The sequence below is a fragment of the Primulina huaijiensis genome, chromosome 15 (genome assembly GCF_012295235.1).
Source record: "Primulina huaijiensis isolate GDHJ02 chromosome 15, ASM1229523v2, whole genome shotgun sequence".
NCBI classification, from domain to species: domain Eukaryota; kingdom Viridiplantae; phylum Streptophyta; class Magnoliopsida; order Lamiales; family Gesneriaceae; genus Primulina; species Primulina huaijiensis.
Genome location: NC_133320.1, coordinates 21,946,053 through 21,970,201, shown reverse-complemented (window position 1 = coordinate 21,970,201; position 24,149 = coordinate 21,946,053). Strand labels below are relative to the sequence as shown.

Here is a 24,149-nt window from a genome sequence, read left to right as displayed (position 1 = left end):
TTTGCATGACTAACATGATTTGTAAGCTACTATATATGTTAGGTCGAACTTTGTTTAACACACAACAAATCATCATAAAAAATAAATAGCATGATCTTGTGTTGATGACTAGGGATGACCTTGACTAAAATTAATTTATCGATTAGCATATTAAAATGTAATACAAAAATCAATCTTACAATCACGAATAATATCACATATGTATCTAAAAAAAAGTGTCATTTAACTTTCATAAAACTCTTGTAAGACGGTCTCATGGATCAATTTCGTGGGTCGAATCTCTTATTTGGGTCATCCATGAAAAAATATTACTTTTTATGCTAAGAGTATTACTTTTTATTGTGAATATCGGTTGGGCTGACCCGTCTCACAGATAAAGATTCGTGAGACCGTTTCACAATAGACATACTCTTTAATTTTTCAATTACTGCAAATAATAATAACTAGTTTTTATTCATTAGTTATAGATTATGAATATTAAAATATACAAATAACTCTACTATATATTCTTAAAAAGAGCAAAAATATCACATATTCGTATTTTTTAAAGTTCAAATAAATAGTTCGTGCAGTATGTATGAGATTACATCTGTCTCAATTATATAGATTTGCTTGTTTTAAAACATAGATTAAAAAAATCATTGAATCAACAAATTTATATACAAACTTCTTATTTTATCCATATTTAATTCATTCAAAAATGAAAGTTTTAGCTGATTAATACATAGATATTGTTGATTCTCTTAATGAAAGATCTCTATTTCTTTAGCATATTTATTTCTCTTCGCTATTTAAAAAAAGTTGAGAAAATAATGGGCGGCTGAGCCGGCGGTTCGGGACGGACCGTTATCTCCCCCGAGACGAGATTAATGACACAAGCAATCGGACCAAATATCGGTAACCCAAACTGCCAAACCACAATGACTCCGAAATCGCGTGATCGTCGATATCACGCGCTCCCCCCGGCGGTACCCTTATCCTTTCCCCACACATACCCTATTACCCCACGCCTTTCTCCATCCGCCGTTCTCTCGCCGATTCCTTTTCCAACTTCTACTCCATCCGCCTTTATTCAATATTTTCTTCCATCGATTCTGATTTCAGATCTAGATTTATGGGCGATTTAACGGAAACGTCGACCCTCCAGATGCCGCCGTCCAGACAACTGCCGTTCCGTGAGGATTGCTGGTCCGAGGAGGCTACTTGGACTCTCGTTGACGCTTGGGGCCGCCGTTACCTGGAACTTAACCGTGGGAATCTCCGTCAGAAGGATTGGCAAGAGGTGGCTGATGCCGTTAATGCAAGTCACGGTCATACAAAGAAGACTCGTCGTACAGATGTTCAGTGTAAGAATCGGATTGATACGTTGAAGAAGAAGTATAAGATCGAGAAGACTAAGATCTCTGAATCCAGTGGTACGTTTACGTCGTCGTGGCCGTTTTTCTCGCGTCTCGAGTATTTGGTTGGATCTAATTCTCATAAGCATCAGAATGATAAAACCACGCCTTTGGCGGTGGTGCCGTTGGGGGCTTCTCAGTATACGCCGCCTTCATCCCTCCAATCACCGCCCATGGCCGTTCCATTGACGTACCGAAAATCGCCTTCCTCAGCGGTGGTTACTCCGGTGATTTTGCCTCAGAAACGTCCTATGCCGTCGCTACCTGTGGACGAGTTGTATTTCAAGAGGAATTATTCTGTGATGGCTGCTGCTGCGGCTGCAGCGGATGAAGATGATGGAGAATCGGAAGGGGCTGAAGCGGAGGGGAGCGAGGATAGGGGTGCGGAGGTGGAAGATGATGGGGAGGATGGGATGGGAAGGTTGGCGAAGGCAATTGAGAGGTTTGGTGAGATTTATGAGAAGGTGGAGGGCATGAAGCAGAGACAGATGGTTGAGTTGGAGAAGCAGAGGATGCAGTTTGCCAAAGATTTGGAGGTTCAGAGGATGCAATTGTTTATGGATACTCAGGTTCAGCTAGAGAAGATCAAGCGGGATAAGAGATCTGGATCTGCTGATGGTATGCAGCACAATATCATGTATTAATGTTAATCCATCAACTTGATGTACAATTTCTCCATTTGACGCAGTATATTGAGAGATTCACATTGAAAGGAATTAGTTTTTGATTTGTTTGATTTTCTTGTTGGGTTTTATATTCTCTTTTGGTTCCTAAAACTGGGTTTTTCTTACTTAATTATAATTATTTTGCTATTTGCGGTTCTTAAATTAGAGAATAGGTGTCTGGTACATGGGAAAAACATAATGCTTGATGGTGGGCTATCATAGTAAGACTCAGAAATTTTGAAAAATGACCTTATTTTTATAATCTTTAGATCTATGACTTTCGTCGTGTTTATTTTCGTGCTGTGTTTGGTCGTATCTCTAAATATTGAAATATAAAGTCACATTTCAAGTTGTTTGGCTTCGAGACTGTATTGGTGCAGTGTGAATTTCGAGGGTGATGGACTGTGGTTTTGAAAACTTTGTTGGTGCCCTTTCTGTTTTGGGTATTTGCTGTTGAACTATTGATGGATGGACATGTTTTGCTTTTAGTTTTAATAATTTTACTTCTCCACAGAATTGAACAAGAGATCTCTGTGCTTTTCTATTTCGACGCTGGCATAATTTAACTGTGTTGTTTCGAAAGTCTCTCGCTGCTCTTGCTTTTTAGGTGATAACATTTTTACAATACCTGGAAGATAATAACATTTTACAATATCTCTGGCATTGGTCCTATTGTTGCAACTGTGTAGCATTTCTGTGTATCAGTATCTTTGTTCGTACTTGTACATTTCTTGTTAAGTGCACATCGCTAGTTGAAATTACTTATCTCAAGTTTTCTACTTTGATTTGAGGAAAAAATCTATTCTCTCTATATGCCATCGAGTAATTGTTTAGTAAACCTTGAACTTAGAGAGGACAAACACTGTGTACATTAAAAGTTTACTTGACTCAGCTGTTATCCTATCATAAGATAGCAGGCAATCAGAGGTTGTCGGAGTTCGATTAGTTCTCGTGTAAATACCATCTAAAAGTCTTTGCTAAATTTTACTGGTTTGGGTACTTGCGTAATGATATTTGGAAAACCCAAAAATACATTAGGCTGATAATTTTCTTGGATTCTTGATGGAAGCTTATTTATGCATTTGAAGAATAATGAATAACCTCCACACCCTTGCCAGAAATATCAAATAAAGCTGTTGAATTGTGTCAGCTCTTTGAAGTTTTCATATGACTTTGTAACTATATATTGAGTTTGAAACCTGTATTTCATTTTTTTTCTATATTCTTTTCTTCGATGCCTACTTTGGTTGTTTAATGAGTAAATACTACTGCAAAAATAATCTTCTTGCAAGTCGAAGATTCTTCTGGTGTCTGACAGAGAACTAGGTGGTTGGTTATTGGAGGCTAATCAGCATTGACTTGGTCTCGGTGTTTCTTTATTTTGTATTTTTATTTCTTAAAATTTATATGGTACGTGTTCTCCTTTCTCACTTTTCAGGTGCTATTGCTTTTCCTTTTGTCGTTTTTGATTTGGGGTTTCCTTTCTCTTTTGATGCGGAACTTCTCTGCCTCTCCTTTGTTGGAAGAATTTGGTGTACTGGTGCTGATTTCTGAGAGTTATTGGACAGTTGATTTTAGTCAATTTGACATTTGGTCTTTTCGTTACTTGTGATAAAAGAAATGTTTCGACATAAATGTCCCATTTGTATCGGAAAACTGAAGTTTTTTTTTTGTCCTGTCCTCGACACATCCTTTAAAGAAAAAGGATCCTCGCAGATAGATCCTTGCTTAATATTTTCTTGGCAAATGACAGTAGAATGGATATTGAGGTCCCAAACATTTTTCCCCATCAGCTACATTGACTACATAATGGCTTAAAAGTTATTTATGATATTCAGTTTTCTTTAAAAGTTGATAATGCCTCGTTTTGGTGCTGTAAGAATACGTTACATTGCTTATTGGGGTTTATTACTTCTTGAGATCCAAGTGTTTCCCATGCTTGGGCAGGTCATACTGTGAAATTGTTCTTTTATTTTCCTAGTCTTAATCTTATTATGCAGTCTGTCTCCATATTTATTTCCGTAAAGTTTCCTTTCCATGCTGCAGATATCTATAGCTAGCCACGGAGAAGGGACCTGACAGGCATCCCTTGTAGGATTAAGGAACTTTAATGGGTTCCTTTCAATAGCTGAGGAAAGTGCGACACTTGGAAGGGACTTGGTATCCGACCAAATTTACCCTAGAAGAGATAACTTCTTCATTTATCTTTATCTTTCACTTGTAACTGCTGAGTGCTGAGTGAGTGATTTGGTTTTAGTATTAGGTTTCATCTTTGATGTTTGTTCTATGCCAAATGTTTTAACTTGTAACCCTTTTTTAAATGGAAACACACCGGTTTAGGCTTATATTTTACTCGCTCTCATTAGTTAGTGTTGGATGCCCAGCTGGGTGTTTGTTTGGTGTCTTTTCTAGTTTGTTTTCTTCATTAATTTTACCATGCGTTTTTGGAGAGAACAAATAAATAATGAGATTTAAACGACCTTCTCCATTGAGTTGCAGGCACCGACATACCGTGTTAATGCGTGGTGTACATAGAAACTAAATAAGTCATATCATAAGCGTGCTGGCACAGTTCGATAATTGCTTCTGGTATCTAGATTCCAAATCCGGAGTAAAGTTTGGGATTTGAGATACATAACAAATTCTCTTCCCATGGGAAATTCCCTCTGCCCAACCGTATTCCAGCTTGGTAGTTTCACAGCCTGTCTAGGATTGAGTCTTGGATTTGACTACGGACTTAAAAAGCCAACTACAGACTCTTTACGTCTAATCATTTTGGATAACGCTTGCATCTTGTCTTATCGTGGTTGCTGGCACAGAGTTAGTCGATGCTTATTCTCCACATAAATAAATCAAAAATAAAAGAAAATTACATTTCACAATAGCAGATAAAATCAATACATGCTTCTCTTATATTATATACGTGTACCTAATATCGAACTCCATTTAAATATTCCTATGAAAATGATGATAATTTTGTTTAAGACTAATGCAGAGAATCAAAGAAAGCAATAGCGCTGTTAATATATTTATGGTCGAATAGTCAACTTACCAAGTTAAAATTTATCTATAAAACCGTTGCCTCAGGATGTCAGATAGCCACTCGAGCGATCAAACCCGCACAAATTTCCGAGTTGGCAGAGGTGTTTTCTCGTCCTAGAAAATCGAGAGATTGATCTGGGTTCTGAGCATCGATTCGAGCACGTCGAAATGCAGGAGTTATATAGGGAAAAGATGTGGATTTTTTCTGACTGATGACTCTGCTGATATCTTCTTCCCTACTCCATATTGTTCTTCTCTGCCTTGGTCACCGCCACTTCAAGAAAATTATGTCCATTCCATCGCCCAATGCTCCTATTTCTTCTATTGCCACTCTGAAGATTCGCTCTAAAATGCTTTCTTTCTGGTTTGCCCTGGACACTCGCCCTCCTGGCTTTGACCCGTAGATTCTTGGCATTCTCATTGTTTCGGACTGCCCACATACGCTCAGGATCTTTTTTAATATTCGTATGCGTTAGTGTTGTGCAGCTGTGGTAATCGAGATTTAGGTTTCTTTGTACTTGAAATACTGGACTTCAGTTTCACGGCCCTTGATTGGTTGGTAACTGAGATTTATTGTTTTTTCTCTGAAGCACAGATAGTTCTGCTGGTGATTTTACACAGAAAAGCATTTGTTTTTGTTGCTTGTGCTCTGTGGTCATTTTTCTTGAAACAAGAGCTAACAATTTCTTAAAGATAATTGTGTTTCTTGAAGTATACATCACATTTTCACCTGCATACCGATCCTTGAGTTACATTAAATAGTATTTGTGACTATACTGAGATTGGGATTGTGATTATTTATTGTGGGTAGGCTTAAAGCTTTAATTAGAGTGGGTCAGTGAAGATTTTAGTCGATCAATTGTCCCAAACTTTAAGTTGGTTTAGAGGAAATTGTGCGAGCGGGTCAATGCCGGTTGTGCGATCATTGGTGTTGGATGGTGAGAAGGGGGAGTTGGTGAATTCTTCAGGGAGAGTGGCGAAGAATAAAGGAGTTTATGAGGCAAAAAATATGGCTGCTTTAAAGAACCACAGAGAGGCAGAGAGGAGGAGAAGAGACAAAATCAATGCACATCTCACCACCCTTCGAGGTCTGGTACCTTGCAATGAAAAGGTTGGTAATGATTTTGCCAAGTAACAGTCATGTACAATTATGTGTCCGCCATTCTTTTTCAAAATTAGCTAGTACTTTTGAGATACTTTGTGATGTTCCAATTTTCAGTTCATTTCTAGTGTTATATGTCACATAAACCAGTGAGAATGTGGATACTGAAGCTCTTTGACTCTATCGAGTAGATATTTCAATGACTTTGGTAGCAAATTGGTAAAAATGAGGATGGTTGGACATTGTTTAATGTGATGATTGAATTTGTTAGCAAATGACTTGGCTTGCTGGTTTCTCTTATTGCTTCTTTGATAGTCTGATTGTGAAGTTGGTAATTTAACAGTTGACTAAATAGAGCAATTAATGAGACAAGATTGCTTTCTTCTTGCTGATCAGCTTGACTCAATAACTATTCACGTTGTTGAAAAACTATGCTACATTTTCTAAATGGAGTTTGTGTTCTGCTTATCAACTTAAAAGATATAAAACAACGCTCCTCTCTTCTCCCTGTCTGTGCTTCCATCTGTACTTTTTTGGGGTTATTTATGTGATTTATGAATTAATCTACTTGAAAGATGTTCACTTTGTCATTTGAAAACCGAGGATTCAATTTGTTGTTCCCATGATATGGTTTGTCTCAAATGTAAATTTAGCCTTCAGGTGCATGCTTGCTCTCTTCCCAGCGTTTTGAAACTGGCACTAATTGAGATTTTTGTAAGATGGAATTTTTTTATATAATATTAACAAAGTAAAAGCCTATTCATGAACAAAATGACAACATGCTCTGTTATTATCATTAAATATGAGGAAGTGGTGGTAGCTCAACCAACCAATTGTTTAGTATCAAATTATTGTCTTATGCATATGATTTTAGTATTATATCACTGTCGAAAGTCAAACCAGTTAGCCTCTTGCAAACTCAGTTTTGATGTGACTGCAAAAGATGGTGATTGGAAGGTAAGCTACCGGCAAAGCTGATGTGGTATTAAAGTTAATTATTTTATCCCATTGGTCATATTCAGATGGTTATAATTGTGAGATTTGTCTCTACTATCAGCTAGAATATATGTTTTTATATGAGTAACGTGAATTATTTTGCGGTTTAATTGCTATCACATCTTGTCATGGTTGTAAAATTTGACTTTAAGAAATAGAGCAAGTGATAATATGAAATTCAAATGAAAGGGCAAGCTGGTTGTTTAATTTGTGATCTGGTCATCATGAATTCGAGTTGGTTATTTGTCCATCTCGGAGTTATGTCTAATTTGACTTTATTGTTGCACTGACACCAGCTTAGGCATTAAGTTTGGACGTAAAAGAAATTGGCGTTGTTTACTTTTTATGTTTTTGCTAAACTTTGGAACGATTTCTTGAACTTGTGGTCTTACAGAACATAAAATATTCATTGTTTTTGGAAGTTGTATACCAAGTTGAAAGAAATACTTCAGTTGAAAATGATAATGTGAAGAAACATGAATAGTCTAAACGATGTCTCTAAAGTCTACTTCCCCATAATTTGAGATCCAACTACTTGACTTGAGTGAAATCTTTCAGTTTCAGAAGAATCAGAAGTGGAAATCCAAATTTTTATTACTGCAACTATCCAAGTTAGAATTTATTCCTGTAATTTCCTCATCATTGACTTTTCAACAATTTTTCTCTGTATATTTATTGGTGAGTTACAATTCTTCTGCTGTCCACTGTGGCTGCCTATGTAGCATAGCTATAAAAAAACATGTTTTTAAATTGCACATTTAACTACTGCTGTTGTTTTTGGTCAGCAGCAGTCATAAATCTTCTTTTTCCCCCCGAAAACTCGTAGCTCTAATCTCCAAGTACTTTGGCAGATGGATAAAGCCGCTCTACTGGCTGAAGTCATCAGCCAAGTGAAACAGTTGAAGAAAACTGCAACACAAGCCAGCGAAGGCTTACACCTACCAATGGACACGGATGAAGTAAACATTGAAAAAATTGAGGGAAGTGATGGTTCATTCTTGCTGAGGACTTCTCTTTGCTGTGAGTACAGGCCTCATCTCCTGTCTGATTTGAGACGGGCTATAAAGAATCTTCCTGTTCATTTAACAAAATGTGAGATTTCAACTTTGGGAGTTCGTGTAAAGACAGTATTCTTGCTTGATATTACCAAGGAAGTTATCGCCAACAGTGCTGAAAATCAAGAACTCATCATCACGAATTCAGTTCGTTCAACTTTGAGCAACATTCTTGATAAGGTCTCGGCTTTGGCGGAATACGAGCAACAGTTGGTATTTCCTCAGAAGAGGCAAAGGATTTCTTACTTGGATTCTTCATGTTCTTCTTCATGAGAGGTTCTGGTGTTATGTCGATGGTCGATGCTGTTGAATGCATATCATAGTAGCCACACACTGGTTTGATAATGCTGTGAAAGATTGTGCAGACTTTTCATATTTCTAGACTTGGACATGTATAAATAAATAACAATACTTGTTCATATGATAATGGCAAGGAATAAATAAATGAGTATGTCTCTTGTGAGACATGTCAATCTTATTCACATTTACAATAAAAGTAATATTTTTAACATAAAAACAATACTTTTTTTACGGGTGATTCATGTAGAATATTCGTATCACAAAATTGACAGGTGAAATCATCTCACATGAGTTGTTGTGTAAATAAAGTCCGTGTTTCTTGGTTGCTCGTTCAAGGATTTTCGGAATTCTTGGGCTTGTAATTTTTATTTTGCCAACAGTTCTTCATTTACCTATGGTTTCACATAGAACATAAACTAGAGCCTCCTATGCCTGGTATTGCTATTTAAAGTTTTGCAAGTAGGTATTTTTTCAAATAGAAAAATATACTTCATACCCCAAAAACCTAAGCCAATGTTTAATTTTAATTTCTAGAATAATTTTTCAGCCGAATCAAAATAATTACTAGAGATAAAGCATGAGGAGTGACATTACTTTTTTGTATCCCAAAAAATTATTATTATTAATTAATATTATTATTTATATATTTATTCATTTATTATTATTATTAATATATAATTGATAGATAAAAGATTATGATTTTTATTATATTAAAATTAAACGTTATATTATATAATATTTATTTAATAAAGAAAACTAAAAGAATTCAAATTTCCAAATAATAATAGCAATTAGTGACGTCTTCATTATTCAATACTTTTAATTCGTCGAATTCGATTCCTATCATCGATCGATTTCTTCTTAAACTACATAGGAATTGCATACATCACTGCCTAAATGTGTGCTGGAATTATCTGTTCCCGATCTTTGGAATACCTCGAAATTGGTGAACCTCGGTTGATTTTCAGGCAAAATCTCGTGAATTTATTTATACTTCTACTAAAGGGGTGCATTTCAATTGCTAATTTTTAAGTTAAATCATTATCTATCTGCCACTGGGTTCGGAGAAAGAAATAGTTTTTAACTAAATTGCATGAAATAAAAGAAGAGGGATTTGTATTGCTGGTATGGGGATAAGGGGAAAGATTCTATTCTTCAATTTGTACCCTTGCAAAGTGATGTGGATGAGGGTTTTTGGCACAGATTATCGTCGCTGAAGCTCAACAAGCTTGGGATTGACGAGTCTCCCATTCCCATAACTGGTCTGCTCTATCTGAATTAACACTAGTTCTTGTATTTTTAACGGCATCCTAGATAATATATGAGTGGTGGGCATCGAAATTTCATGAAATTCCTAGCTTATTGCTGATGTTAGCTTGTCTTGCAAATTGTTATAAGTTTCTTTCACAAAAATTGTGGTTCAACTTTGTCTTTGAGCTTGTTGTATTCTTTTGATTTCAGCTAAAATTGTGGTTCACCTTTGTCTTTGAGCTTGTTGTATTCTTTTGATTTTGAGCTGAAAAGTCAGATAAAGTAAAGCCATAAGTTTGAAGAGAGCAGAAATGGGCATAACTGAAGTAGATAAAGTGCTGAATGTCTTTCCAGAACCGGATTTTTTTGTTCGTTTGTGATAATATGATAATATTCCAATTACTAGGAGTGAGTTATTGTACTTTGAGAGTATACGAAAATAGTCAAGACAGCAGTAGTATAGTTTAATTAAGACGATGCAAAAGCAGCAAAGCTGATGTTTCATTGTCTCAGTTCCAATGATTGTTTCCTTGCTTGTTTATGATAGGCCATACACATTCTTGCGGGGATGTTATTGTCTGATAGAAATGCTTAGAATCAGCATACTAATGTAAGCGACGAAATCTGATGTCAATCATGAATATATTCTAACATTTCTTTTTGCCAACCGTCAGATCTGAGAATGAATTTTATTACTTTGAGCATATTAAGTAGAAAAAAAGCCTATGTGCAAAGCATATGACAAAGTAAGAGTATTTTAATATTTTAATGTCAATGAGTTAAACTTAAAAAAAAATTGACATGAAGATTGACACCAAAGATTCTTTCACACGAAGACTGATGTCTAATTGAAGATAGACATTTTATGAATTTCTTTGGAGTTGCCTCTTTTAAATATGTCATTATTTATTGAATAAATAAAAAGTCGAATAAATGGTATATCACATAGTAATTATATTTGAGGCCAATTAATAAAAGACAAAAACTTGTGTGAGACGGTCTCACGGGTCGTATTTTGTGAGACGGATCTCTTATTTGGGTCATCCATGAAAAAGTATACTTTTTACTGTGAATATCGATAGAGTTGACCCGTCTCACAGATAAAGATTCGTGAGACCGTCTCACAAGAGATCTACTCATAATAAAATTGAAGATTCAACATAGTGATGCGAAAAATAATAATAATAATAAGATATAATTGATTTATAACAAAACATAGATGCCCAAGATTGAAAATGTTTAAAACATAGATAAACTATCAAGAATAAAGACAAATAAGTTTGAAATACTTAATAAGTAACAATAAAGATACAAAAATTTAACAAGCTATAAAAGTAAACAAAAACAAAAAAAAAAGAAATATATATTAATTGATAAGCTATATTTGTCTCTTAACATATATGTGTTTTAAATATCTTCAACATGAACATAATGTTTCTAATCGATCAGAAATTAAATATTTTCATGTCGAAGCCCGTGTTCCTTACTAGTTTCATCCAAACAAGCATATATTAAGTTAACATCTTATAGTCTCCACTGACATCTTATATGCTGTGAGCTTAAAAGATATATTCTTATCTGAAAACCCTGGTGAATTCTAGCATCCAAATTCATCGATCCGATCAATTTTGCCTTTGGTGCTAATTAATAGCTGTCAAATTATGTCATTCTTCAGCAGAATTATAAATTTATGGTTATATAAATTAACGTTAACAACAGCTGTTTTAAGCACGTGATTCATTTTCAGGTTCTTCTTGGATTTGGGGAACTGATTTCTGCACGATCATGTCCCAAGGTAATGTGATACTGTGTAAGTCATACCTTCATTAAGTGTAAGACTGTAAGTCATGCCTTCATTGTTTATAACTCTTTGATAACTTTGGGTTTTACTTCATGGCAAAAACTTGTGTGAGACGGTCTTACCGATCGTATTTTGTGAGACGGATCTCTTATTTGGGTCAACCATAAAAAAATATTACTTTTTATGCTAAGAGTATTACTTTTTATTGTGAATATCGATATGATTGACCCGTCTCACAGATAAAGATTCGTGAGAGATCTATTCTTACTTCATATCTTATAGTATAATATGTTTGTTAAGGACATCTCCAACCGAGACTCTATTTTGATGTTGACGCTAGTTTGATGCTTTGGGAATTCTTCCAACTGGGGACGCTATTTCTATCTTCAAAATAGCGCGCCCCCTCCATTTGCTTCAAAATTCGCACAAATGAACCCCTGCTTCAAAATTTGACGCAGGGCACTTTAATTTTTTTAATTATTTATTTGTTTAATGTTTTTAAATAATATAATAGATTGATTAATTTAGTAAATAATATATTTAATAATGTAATATAATTTCTTAATATATATAAGAGAATTTAATAACGATTTTAAATCATCTAATTAATATATTAATTAAAACATATTTTGTTAATATTATAATAATTTACAAATATTTGATTAATATATTTATTCATAAAAATAATTAGTTAGTGTAAATAATTAATGCAAATAACATAATTTATAATTAAACATTAAACACACAAATTTATTGAATAATATTTAAACATTCAAACACACAATTAAAATAAAAATACGAATTCGAATTCAGATAATTTAAATGCAAATATAATAAAAGATAAACAAACTCAATCATCAATAATTTGGAAAATCGGATCCGGATCCAGATCCTCCAAAATCACCAAAATATTTTTCAAATGCGCTGCTATCATGTTGATGATGTTCTTCATCTTTTTTTTTTTTTGCATAATTCTTGCTAGCTTGTTCGTTTTGAACAATTTGACGCATTTCTAGATTGCCAATTGTGCTTAGATCTATGTACAAAACTTTATTCTCCTCCTGAATTGTAGCCAATGCTATTTGTTGTTGACGAATTTCTAATCTTTTTTGATCATTTTGCAATGCTAACAGCTTAATATCATAATTTTGTTGCATATCGGTAGATCCTTTTTGTAATATATTGATAAGCTCGCGATATCCTTCTTTCATCGTAGAAATTAATTCCGAAACATTTTCTTCTCTTTTTTTTTTTAAATTTAGATCTTTCACTCCAAGAGGTCGCTGAGATGGAATTCCACCTGCATTCTCATCACTGCTTGAATTAATTGAAAATGAATTTACACGAGGGGAACTTGATATTGGAGATTATGGTTCTTGAGTATCCGACTGTGATAAATCCAAATTTGTGACATGTTGTTTGGATACTTTCATTGGTGCACTGTCGTTGGCCGAAAATTTCTCCATATCTTTCATTATAGGGCCGAACATGATCAAACTTGAATCCTTTAGTGAAAGTTTTATCTTGCATCATTAAATCCTTTGCCCTGTTCAACTGCACAGAAATATCTAACTGGTATAAAAAAATAGACTTAGAGTATTCATGTAAATATAATAATAAATACTTACAATATCTTCTTCAGACGCGCCACTCGACTTCAGCTTTACAATTATACCAACACATCCACATAATTTTCAAACAGCGCGGATGATAACTTGCATGCGACATTGCAATAATCTGATATTGCGTACTTGCATGTTATTCGAGAAAGCTTCTTCAATACGACTCCAAAATCGATCTTTGGATTGGTTTATACCGATGATAGGATTTTGCGAAATGTCAAGATAAACATGACACATGATCAGTTTATCTTCTTCAATAGGGTAATTAGTTGTTTGGAAAGTGGAGTCCATTAAATTTCTTTGAACAATGAGATTATTTGATTGTAGATTGTAATATTTATGATTTAATCAACCAACAAGAAGTTTGTTTATATCAAGAAGGTGACCTATCAGTCAAAAGCGCATCTACCAGTATAAATGCATCTACCAAACTCATCTACCAGTAAAAAAATGAATCTACCAAAATCACACACATCTACCAAACTCATATACTAATAAAAAACGTATCTACCAGCCCAAACTCATCTACCAGTCAAAAACACATCTACCAAACTCATCTACCAGTCCAAAATATATTTACCAAAATCACACACATCTAGCAAACTCATATACTAGTAAAAAATGTATCTTTTAGTCCAAATTCATCTACCAGTCAAAAACACATCTACCAATCTAAAATGCATCTACCAAACTCATCTACCAAAATCACACTCATCTACCAATCAAAGACACATCTATATAATGTAACTAAAGTATCATACTTTCTTACAGATTTTACCTTTTCTTAAAATTAAAAATGAATCCGTATTATCTATTTGATGCAAACTCGTCTAGCTCATCTTCATTGTTTGACAATGAAGATGATATTCAATTTGTTGAAAACTTTGAAAATAGAAGAAAAGCAATACTGTCAACTATAGCTCGAGAACAAGATTTAGTTGCTGCCTACATCATCCAACAAGAACAAGAAGTCACACAAAGAGGGTCAATTCCATGTCACATAGTCATCCGATGCGAATGTGAAATTGATGATCATAAGTTGTTTAACAACTATTTTGCTGAGAATCCAGTCTATAATGAAGCAACGTTCCGACGAAGATTTCGAATGTCTCAAAATCTTTTCTTTCGGATAGTAGATGTCGTAAAGAATCATGATGTTTATTTCATACAAAGAAGTGATAGTTTGGGACGGTTCGGGCTATCGACTAATCAAAAGAAACTGCTGCATTGAGAATGATAGCATATGGCATACCTGCGTATGCTACCGATGAATACATCCAAATAGAAGAATCTACAGCAATTCAGTGTATGCAACACTTTTGTCGAGCTATAGTGGAAGTTTTTGCGTAGCAGTACTTGAGATCACCTACTGCTAATGATGTTGCTAGACTTCTCTATATCGGCAAACAAAGAGGTTTTCTTGGAATGTTGGGAAGTCTCGACTGTATGCATTGGAAGTGGAAAAATTGCCCCACGGCTTGGGCTGGACAATATGCAGGTCGTAGTGGTTCTCCAACAATCATTTTAGAAGCGGTAGCTGATTACAATATTTGATATGGCCTGCATATTTTGGTATGCCTGGAACCAATAATGGTATAAATGTTTTAGAGTCTTCCAGTCTATTTTCCAATTTTGCACAAGGAATTGCTTCTCCAGCTCTTTATACTATTGGAACAAAAGAATATGACACTAGATATTATTTAGCTGATAGTATTTATCTGAAATGGTCAACTATTGTGCAAACTATCCATGATCCGCGTGGTCCAAAGAAGCAGTATTTTGCGATGAAATATGAGTCATGCAGGAAAGATGTGGAGCGTGCATTTGGCGTTCACAATTTGCGATTGTGGCATCTCCAGCACGTGGTTGGAAGAAAAATCATTTGAATGATATAATGAAAGCATGTATTATAATGCACGATATGATAATCGAAGATGAACGTGATATTAGTGCACCAATTCAAGATGCTAGGGAAACACCGACTCCAATGGTAGAAATCACTGTCAATGAGCATATCAGATTTCGAGAATCTCTCGCTCGATATAAAAAAAATAAAAGACAAAGACGCTCACTATGCATTACGAAATACTGTAATTGATCATTTATGAGATGAATATGGTCGTTCAAATATTTGAAGTTGTATTTGTAATATGTTATTTAATTTAATATCATGTATTAATTTTATGTCACAAATTTTAATAATTTCTATTTCAATTCGTATAATATAGTTTTTAATTATATATTTAAAATAATTAAATTAATCATTTTAGTAATAGTAAAATGGGAAGTAACCTAAAGGTTGCAGTATAATTTGAACTTACATTCCTCTATGCTATAATGTATTTGACTTGATTACATGAATTAATTACTTTTTGCAGCCAAACCAGCACATTAATTAACACGAATTTCGTGCCTGAAGATGGTCAAATTCCTTTAGATATTGATTGCCCGGCTGCCCAAGTGATATTTTAATGTGGTAAGCTTGAATTATATATTGTATGTCAAAACTTGGAATGTCATCCACATTCCTCGTAATTCTCAAGGGCCTAGGTGGGCTAACCCATGGTGAAGAAATTTTTTTAATATATACATTTATATTGTATTGAAAGTTATGAATTTTTTGTGTTAATAAATTTGGTTAAATATGAAATCAAGAATTAATAATTTTATTAAGATTATTCTATACATTTTTATTCATGAAATAATCAAATTCAATTAATTATATAATTTTTTTTAAATTTTTTGAGATGAGTTGGTCAGCCTACCTAATCCGCAAATGCACTTTAGTTGGATTTCTCAACCACTAGGTGGCGAGTAGGTCTCTTGTGAGACTGTTTCACGAATTTTTATATGTGAGACGGGTCAACCCTACCGATATTCACAATAAAAAGTAATATTCTTAGCATAAAAAGTAATACTTTTTCATGGATGACCCAAATAAGAGATCCGTCTTACAAAATACGACCCGTGAGACTGTCTTACACAAGTTTTTACCCTAGGTGACGAACCGGGCCATGGGTTAACTCGGGTTTTCGCGGGCCAACTCGACCCTCCACAGCCTGTTTGACAGTACTATCTCAAACCATCAGATTTTAATTTCATGGCTAATCTATTTCAACAACATCAACGTGTAGATTCTTCTGTTTGTGCCCAAGAAAACCATCGATCTCCTGTGTCACCTACCCACTTACCCTCTCAATAGCAAATCCACCGACCAAACATAAATATTTCAAAAAATCAAACAAAGTACAGGCAAACTACCTCGTCTTTGAACATCATCTTTCCTTGCAATTTCCCGACAAGATATTGACTGCTGCTGCACGCCTTCACTGCCATGCAATGCATGCACGGGGAAACGATATACTTTGATAAGTTACGAAAATATTTCAGTAATGGTGGCTAAATGTAAATAATTTTTCATTTAAGAACTACTTCTCCAATGCTTTTTCTTGTACGCACATACATGCAGAAGAAAACGTTTCAATTTACACGACACGACCGCTGGGAAATTACATATGATTTTTCAAAAAAAAAAAAATAATTCACTCACTTTAAGTTTGTTTTATCCTACACCTTGGGGTAATATTGTACCTTTTTTTTTTAGGAAAGGTAACATTATACTTGATTGCGATAATATATCTTGCATGCAAACATAAACTAACAAATATAGCATTGAAATTCTAGATTTTATTTAATATAGTTAACGATTTTGATTATTAATGTAATTAAGAAAATGAATGCAAATGTTAGCTCTTATATACATGGTGAGATTATTGATGATCGCCATAAAATATTTAGAATAACAAATATAGTAAAAGGAAACTATATGTGATGTTGAACCGACATTGCATTTATATATGGGCAAAAACTTGTGTGAGACGGTCTCACGGGTCGTATTTTATGAGATGGATCTCTTATTTGGGTCATCTATGAAAATTATTGTGAAAAAAAGAAGTTCTGATTTCCCTTCAATCTACAGCAATTTATTTCAGTTTTCTCTCCTTTCTCATTTTAAAATTACCAACATTCTCGATGGAAAATTATTAAGATGCTAAAACTTTAAATGTGTTTCTTCATTTTCAAATTTTAAGGATAATAAAGAACTCCCATATGGTATAAACATCAACTTTCCGTAATTAATAGAGGGAATAAATGATATTTTGTTTTGAAATAATGAAATGGGAATCGACTGTAGAATGACGACAGAATTTGTGGAATCTTTTCCCTTTCAATTAAAATTTTTTTATAGTAGAACGGCGTTTATATAAAAAAAAATCCAATTGGTGAAATATCTCTCTTTTCATTAAAAAATCATTATATTTTGCATGCTTCTGTCCTAAAAATCCAATGTATTATATGTTTCATGTTTTTAACGTTTTTCTCTAACACCATGGAATTCAGAGTTTCGACATGAAAAAAAAAAAAGAAGAAAGGTCCAAATATGATAACATGAAATACAATATCCTACTCTTTTTTTTTAAAATTAAATTGTCAGCCTTGTAAAATATTGGATATTGTAATATAAATTCCTTGATTTTCATGACTTGGATACAATCGACTTTCTTTACACAATCTGTAACAACTTTTTCCTACCACTTGGCAATGGCTGCTCTTGCATTAAACGTGATTGTTCTGATCTTCTTTAGCAGTATAGTTCAAGGAAGAATAATACAACTCAGTTCTTCAAATGATTTGATCTCAGATGGAGTTAGTGATGTTGAGAATTATCCATCTTCGTATATTGTTTCGAGTACCGATTCGTCGCCTGGGCATGGAGGGTGCAGCCATGCGTATGGTTTCCTTCCATGTGCAGAAAATGCTGGAGGGTTCATCTTCCAGATAATTGTTTATCAAGGTCTGCTCATATATGGAGAAAGGCAACTGGGGAAAGGGAGTAAGGTGCTTTTCCATATTCTCGGAACTGGAAAATTCGGGGGAATTATTTTTCGAATTCTTATGGCCTTACCGTCGATGATGCTGATGATCGGTAAGTAAAGTTCTTGGATTTTCTTGTTCTGTACGCTAGAAAAACAAGCGGACTCGATCGGGAATACAAAAAGTTTAACTTCATGTATAACTTCTTTGAAAATATATGAATTGCACCGAGAAGATTTCGACAAATTTTTTTTTTCTCAGTGTCTGGAGTATTCATGGACAAAGAGAGTGCTGAATCTCAAGTCTCAGTTGGAATCGGTATATACGCTGGAAGCACAGTCTTTAGTCTTACTTTGCATTGGGGTGTATGTGTGATATTTGGTAGAAGAGACTTACCTCAAAAATCAACCACCGGAACATCGTGTTCGGATTGTCTGCCAGCCAATGAAAAACCACTCCGCTTGAGAGGTAGGCCTATAACTTAAAACTTGCAGAGAAAGTGGTTATATTTTATCTACCAGGGCTGAATATTAATTCTATCATTACTGCAGATACCGGTGTTTCAATTGATCGAGAGACTCTAACCACTGCTGGGATTATGCTCGGTTCTTTGATTCCTTACATTGCTGTGCAGCTGGTTAATGTTTTCAAGAATTTATTTGCAAACCGTTTGTTGACCTTAATAGCACTTTTAGTCACAGTCTTTTCATTGCTCTCGTATTTTCTCTATCAGGTATTCTGATCGAGTTTATTTATGGCTTATATTTTTATCAGTCGTGAGATGATTTTACTTCTAATTAACATGTTTAAATTTTGTATTCTTGTTTAGATTTTGAACCCCTGGATTCAAGAAAGAAGTTTAGACTACTCGAAGTACGAGATTCTGAGGGCTGGATTTCTGAAACACGTGCGACGGCTAGGAAACATCGTGAATGAAGACGGGAAACTCAACGCCTCTGTCATAAATAAGTAACATAAATGAAGCTAGCTGAAACATTATCCATGAAATAGTTTTAGTTTTATAACTGAATTTGCCATTTGTGTGCTTTTTTTTTTTTTGTGCAGATTATTCACGGAAACGGATAAAGATAAGAGTCAAAGTATAACAAAAACTGAGATAGAAAAGCTGGTTCTTGACATCATGGAAAGTGGGAAAATGAAAATCGATAACAAATATGCAGTTTCTGAGATTATGAAAACGTTTGATTTCGATAGTGACATGAGAATTAATGAGCATGAATTCATCAACGGATGCAAGAAATGGATTGATGAAACCAGTTCATCAGAACATGGCGATCCTGGTTCAGGGCACATTTTTCATGAGGCAAGAAAGCTACTCAATCAATGTAATACCGGCATTTTGGTGGGTAACAGTGTTTATATATAAATCTGTTCTTAGCTTTTTATTTTTCTGCAGCTTTTTCAAGTATTTAAAGAGAAGAAAGAAGATGATCCTAAAGAGATAGACCGGATAATGTCAAAGATTTTAAAACATGCTCAAACACGATTGCTTAGATCTGAATCTTTGATTGCAGAAGATGGAAGACCGAACATTGAGCGTATTCAAACGTAAACAGTTCAATATTCTGTTCTTTATGATCCATTATATATCATTATTATTATTTTTGGGTTCCTAGCTTTAACTTGCTCCATCGATACATTTTTGTTGTGGCAGTCTGTTCAAGCAGTTTGACACTGACAAAAACAAGTCTATATCAAAATCTGAACTAGAGCAATTAATAAGTACAGTGAAATTTGGGGAAATTCAGCAAAACGTCGACATAGTAAAGGAGCTTCTCACAGATTTTGATCAAGACAATAATGGCATAATTGATGAACCTGAATTTGTTGCTGGAGTAACAAAATGGCTTAATAAAGCCGTTCGAATAGCAAATACCACAGACAAGACAAAGAGTATAGATGAATTCGACAAGGTGAGGGCTGCATAGCGTCAATTTGTTTTCGTTGTGAAATTAGGTTTTCGATAAGCCATGATGATAGAAATGTAGGGCTTAGACCGTCGTAGTCTAAAATATTTGAGTTATATCATCATAACATGAAATATTTGTGCCCACCTCTCAATTTGCAGATTGTGTGGAAACAAGAAGTGCATGACAAATGGGCATTTATTATATCAGTAATCAAAGTTCTGTTTGGCATTGTTGTCCTGACTTTTCTTGGAGGACCTCTGACGGAGAGTATTCTTAGATTGTCGTATTCCATGAATTTACCATCTTTCTGCATAGCATTCGTGATAGTTCCATTGGCCATGAATGCAAGATCTCTAATAGCAGCAATCTTACCCGCCAGCCGTAAGAGTGAAAGATCTGCTTCTTTAACATTTTCGGAGGTATATATATAACAAAAAAATTCTCTACGAATTAAATTTAGCATCATTAATCTGTTCTATATATGAATTGGGATGATGCAGATTTATGGCGGAGTTATCATGAACAACCTTTCAGGATTGACAACACTGTTGGCTATTGTGTATGCAAAAGCTTTAACGTGGAATTATTCAGCAGAAGTGCTAACTATTTTTGTGGTGTGTGCTATTATAGGCTTCATGGCTTACTCACGCACCACTTATCCTCTATGGACTTGCTTATTAGCATTTTTGCTGTATCCCTTCTCCTTGGGATTGTTTTGTTTTGCTCAGTTTTTCTGGAGCTGGAAGTAACCTAGCTTCTTTGGTTTGTACTTTGCGTTCTGAAGGATAATTAACTTATGATGAATGAACAAATCATATATTATTTACATAGAAATTGAATCAGACTCCTACTGGGTTGAAAATAAATATATGTCGATTTCTTTTTAATTTTTATTCGCAAAATAAAAGGGGTGAATTTGAAGACTAAGGTTTTTCTCCTCTAAAAATAAAAAAAAATACATTTGAATATATTTAAAATCCATGGATTTGAAATTCATTTATCTAACCACAACCTTTAAAATATCTCTACAAACTAATACCCTGTTTTGCATTACAAGGGGAGAAAAAAAGTATACATTTTGCATATTTCATATATTATATTGTGAAAATATTTTAATATTTGTCTATTTATAATAGTTAGTTTGGAAAATTTAAATTATGGTAAAAATATTCAAAATATTTTATTTTAAAAATATTAGAGTAATGAATCGATCAACTGAACATCCAAGCCAAATCGAACCAAACAGAAGTCTAGGTTTGGTTTGCAATTTTACAAAATCGACGTGTGAAATATTTATCATACCTTTAACATTGTTTTTGTCTCGTTTTAGCATCCAAAAAAACAAAAGTATAGACATTAAAACACCTATATTATATGTATATATATTAATCAATTGAATAAAGCATCGTTCACGCAACTTTGTGAATGATTACTTAGAATGTCTGTCTATCAACTTGCCGGGCTTTCTAAGGACTTATAATATGGCAACTCCACATTCACATTGCCAGCACACCAACGTAACTCTATAAAATGCGCGCGCAAGGAATACAGACATCATAAATTCAATCAAATTTATACAGTACTGCTCGCAACAATGGCCTTCGCTCCAACTTGGAAGCTTGTTTTTGCCACTCTCTTTGTGTTGCAGTTGTGGGATTATCAAGCCACAGCCCGCACGCTGCTTCATTCGTCATCAATGGTCGACAGACATGAGCAATGGATGGCACAATATGGACGTGTATACAGGGATGACACAGAGAAGTCGGAAAGATTCAAAATATTCAAGAAAAATGTGGAGTACATCGAGTCTTTCAATGAAGCTGGACTTCGATCTTACAAACTCGGCATCAACAAGTTTTCTGATCTGACGAATGAGGAGTTTCGGGCAGCCCGAAATGGATACAAAAGGGTCTCCCATCCAATATCACCAAAAGTTGCATCTTTCAAATATGCCAACGTGTCCGCAGTTCCGCCGAGTGTGGACTGGAGAAAGAAGGGAGCTGTTACAGGCATCAAGGACCAAGGCCAATGTGGTTAGTGCATAGAAAACAATGAGCATAGCCAAACAACTACTCCCCACTTTCATTTTTCTCGATAAATACCAGCATGTTTTAAATAGAAAATATTCACTAGCTCAAAGAAACAAATTCTGATGAAAACAAGTTACAAAATGCAGGATGCTGCTGGGCATTTTCAGCTGTGGCAGCCACCGAAGGAATCCATCGGCTCACGGCGGGGAAACTAGTATCATTGTCCGAACAAGAACTCGTGGATTGTGACACAAGTGAAGACCAGGGATGCAATGGTGGTCTCATGGACTATGCGTTCGAATACATAATAGGAAATAAGGGCCTGACCACCGAATCTAATTATCCCTACCAAGGAGTCGATGGCACCTGCAGCAAACAAAAGGAATCATCCCATGTCGCAAAGATCACAGGATACGAGGACGTTCCAGCCAACAGCGAGTCATCTTTGCTAAAATCCGTGGCAAACCAACCAGTATCCGTGGCCATTGATGCTGGTGGATCAGACTTTCAATTCTACTCGAGCGGAGTATTTACAGGAGAATGTGGAACGGATCTAGATCACGGTGTCACCGCTGTCGGTTACGGGAAAACCAGCGACGGTACAAAGTATTGGTTGGTCAAGAATTCTTGGGGAAGCAGCTGGGGAGAGAGTGGATATATAAGAATGCAAAGGGGCATTTCTGCTGCAGAGGGTCTCTGTGGCATTGCGATGGAAGCTTCTTATCCGACTGCTTAAAAATGTAACATTGCGAATTTGATTTTCTTCGTCAAAAAACTCAAAACTTATTTATGTCAATCTTATGTAATATAAGACACTGTACTGTTAATCCTCATTGACCTCTCCAACACTCTCTCTCTATATACTCTGCGTTTTTGAAGGATAATTAACACATGATGAATGAACAAATAGTATATTATATACAAAAAATTGAAACAGGATTGGAAAAGAAATATATGCCAATTTATTTTTACTTTTTATTCATAAAATAAATCATATTGACCAATTAAATCCAGTTTTTTGTTGGGAAATATAGTCAAATTAAATAACTTTTCGTACAGCGGAAGGATTGATTCTTTTCCCTTTAGCGGTAATATCAGATCAAAATATTTCCACGATATCACCAATGATAATAATTATGAAGAAAACGACACAATCATTTTTACGTGGAAAACCCAAATTAGGGAAAAACCACGAGACCGAAGTTCAACAAAAGAAATCTCCACTATATCAATAATGGGTACAAATCGTTCCTACAACAATAGGAGATAACAACAACTCTCCCTAGAACAACTTAGGAGACACCAAGAACTTCAAGAATAATTATTCTTGAATGACACACTCAATCTCACTTTCAAAGTGGAACTCACACAACTCTAATCACATAGAAAATTCTTTCTGATGTGGAAGATCGGACATTGCCGCAACCACAGAGCATACTAAAATTTATCTAAATGACTAGGCTATACAACACTCAATTGCTTGTGTTTTTGCTTGTTTTTGGGATGAATTGAATGGATGCAAATGTATGGTATTCATAGGAAAAATCTTGGGTTTGGTGAAGTGTGAATGTTGGATGTGTTTTCAAAGTTTGGTAGCCAACTTTGAACCAAACTTTTAAAAAAAAAACTTTGAATACAAACATGCATGCTTGAATTGTCAACAATTCTCCTCCTCAAGCTTCATTTTGTAGATTCAAACAGACCTGCGATATTTCTACAGTTTTCCAGCTTTTCTTTGGACAATGACTTCGTAAATATATCGGAACCATTATCATCGGTATGTATCTTCTCAAGATGTAACAATTTCTCGTTCAACGCATCTCGGTTCCAATGATACCTTACATCAATATGCTTTGACCTTGAGTGTAAACTGGAGTTCTTACTCAGATGAATTGCACTCTGACTATCACAGTAGAGTGTAAATTTGTCTTGTCTCAAGCCTAACTCTTGTAGAAACTTCTTCAACCATAGTAGTTCTTTACGTGCTTCAGTTGTGGCTATGTACTCGGCTTCTGTTGTGGACAATGCCACACACTTTTGAAGTTTTGATTGCCATGAGACTGCTCCCCCTGCAAATGTCAT

At 34.8% G+C, this 24,149-nt stretch overlaps 4 protein-coding genes across 7 annotated transcripts; all 4 read left to right on the top strand.

The window, feature by feature from the left end:
* The first annotated feature begins 811 nt into the window (after nucleotides 1-811).
* On the top strand, nucleotides 812-4,407 carry LOC140958566 (trihelix transcription factor ENAP1-like). Of its 3 annotated transcripts, none has more exons than XM_073416055.1 (2): nucleotides 812-2,034; nucleotides 4,109-4,407. In XM_073416055.1, the coding sequence occupies exons 1-2, from the start codon at nucleotides 1,115-1,117 to the stop codon at nucleotides 4,116-4,118; spliced, it is 930 nt and encodes a 309-aa protein (XP_073272156.1). In that variant the 5' UTR covers nucleotides 812-1,114; the 3' UTR covers nucleotides 4,119-4,407. The 3 variants fall into 3 exon arrangements, with proteins under 3 accessions (XP_073272156.1, XP_073272157.1, XP_073272158.1); XM_073416056.1 differs by having other exon boundaries at nucleotides 812-2,061; XM_073416057.1 differs by having other exon boundaries at nucleotides 813-2,015.
* A 710-nt stretch (nucleotides 4,408-5,117) lies between these two features.
* On the top strand, nucleotides 5,118-8,715 carry LOC140958567 (putative transcription factor bHLH107). Of its 2 annotated transcripts, XM_073416059.1 has the most exons (3): nucleotides 5,118-5,755; nucleotides 5,798-6,215; nucleotides 8,054-8,715. In XM_073416059.1, the coding sequence occupies exons 2-3, from the start codon at nucleotides 6,012-6,014 to the stop codon at nucleotides 8,528-8,530; spliced, it is 681 nt and encodes a 226-aa protein (XP_073272160.1). In that variant the 5' UTR covers nucleotides 5,118-5,755; nucleotides 5,798-6,011; the 3' UTR covers nucleotides 8,531-8,715. The 2 variants fall into 2 exon arrangements, with proteins under 2 accessions (XP_073272160.1, XP_073272159.1); XM_073416058.1 differs by having other exon boundaries at nucleotides 5,118-6,215.
* A 9,040-nt stretch (nucleotides 8,716-17,755) lies between these two features.
* LOC140959754 (sodium/calcium exchanger NCL-like) lies at nucleotides 17,756-20,899 on the top strand. The gene is made up of 9 exons (XM_073417757.1): nucleotides 17,756-18,218; nucleotides 18,368-18,574; nucleotides 18,658-18,839; nucleotides 18,936-19,075; nucleotides 19,172-19,430; nucleotides 19,524-19,675; nucleotides 19,782-20,040; nucleotides 20,196-20,456; nucleotides 20,538-20,899. Exons 1-9 carry the CDS (start codon nucleotides 17,771-17,773, stop codon nucleotides 20,784-20,786), a joined length of 2,157 nt encoding a protein of 718 aa, XP_073273858.1. The 5' UTR covers nucleotides 17,756-17,770; the 3' UTR covers nucleotides 20,787-20,899.
* A 682-nt stretch (nucleotides 20,900-21,581) lies between these two features.
* Nucleotides 21,582-22,924, top strand: LOC140959755 (senescence-specific cysteine protease SAG39-like). The gene is made up of 2 exons (XM_073417758.1): nucleotides 21,582-22,070; nucleotides 22,214-22,924. Exons 1-2 carry the CDS (start codon nucleotides 21,632-21,634, stop codon nucleotides 22,801-22,803), a joined length of 1,029 nt encoding a protein of 342 aa, XP_073273859.1. The 5' UTR covers nucleotides 21,582-21,631; the 3' UTR covers nucleotides 22,804-22,924.
* The last annotated feature ends 1,225 nt before the right edge of the window (nucleotides 22,925-24,149 follow it).

Excerpts from the sequence above, each read along its gene's own strand:
- LOC140958566 (XM_073416055.1), top strand. The coding sequence starts at position 1,115 with ATGGGCGATTTAACGGAAACGTCGACCCTCCAGATGCCGCCGTCCAGA.
- LOC140958567 (XM_073416059.1), top strand. The coding sequence starts at position 6,012 with ATGCCGGTTGTGCGATCATTGGTGTTGGATGGTGAGAAGGGGGAGTTG. Across the intron at positions 6,216-8,053 it reads TGGTACCTTGCAATGAAAAG|ATGGATAAAGCCGCTCTACT; the intron begins GTTGGTAATGAT and ends GTACTTTGGCAG.
- LOC140959754 (XM_073417757.1), top strand. The coding sequence starts at position 17,771 with ATGACTTGGATACAATCGACTTTCTTTACACAATCTGTAACAACTTTT. Across the intron at positions 19,431-19,523 it reads CAGGGCACATTTTTCATGAG|CTTTTTCAAGTATTTAAAGA; the intron begins GCAAGAAAGCTA and ends ATTTTTCTGCAG. Across the intron at positions 20,457-20,537 it reads CTTCTTTAACATTTTCGGAG|ATTTATGGCGGAGTTATCAT; the intron begins GTATATATATAA and ends GGGATGATGCAG.
- LOC140959755 (XM_073417758.1), top strand. The coding sequence starts at position 21,632 with ATGGCCTTCGCTCCAACTTGGAAGCTTGTTTTTGCCACTCTCTTTGTG. Across the intron at positions 22,071-22,213 it reads CAAGGACCAAGGCCAATGTG|GATGCTGCTGGGCATTTTCA; the intron begins GTTAGTGCATAG and ends TACAAAATGCAG.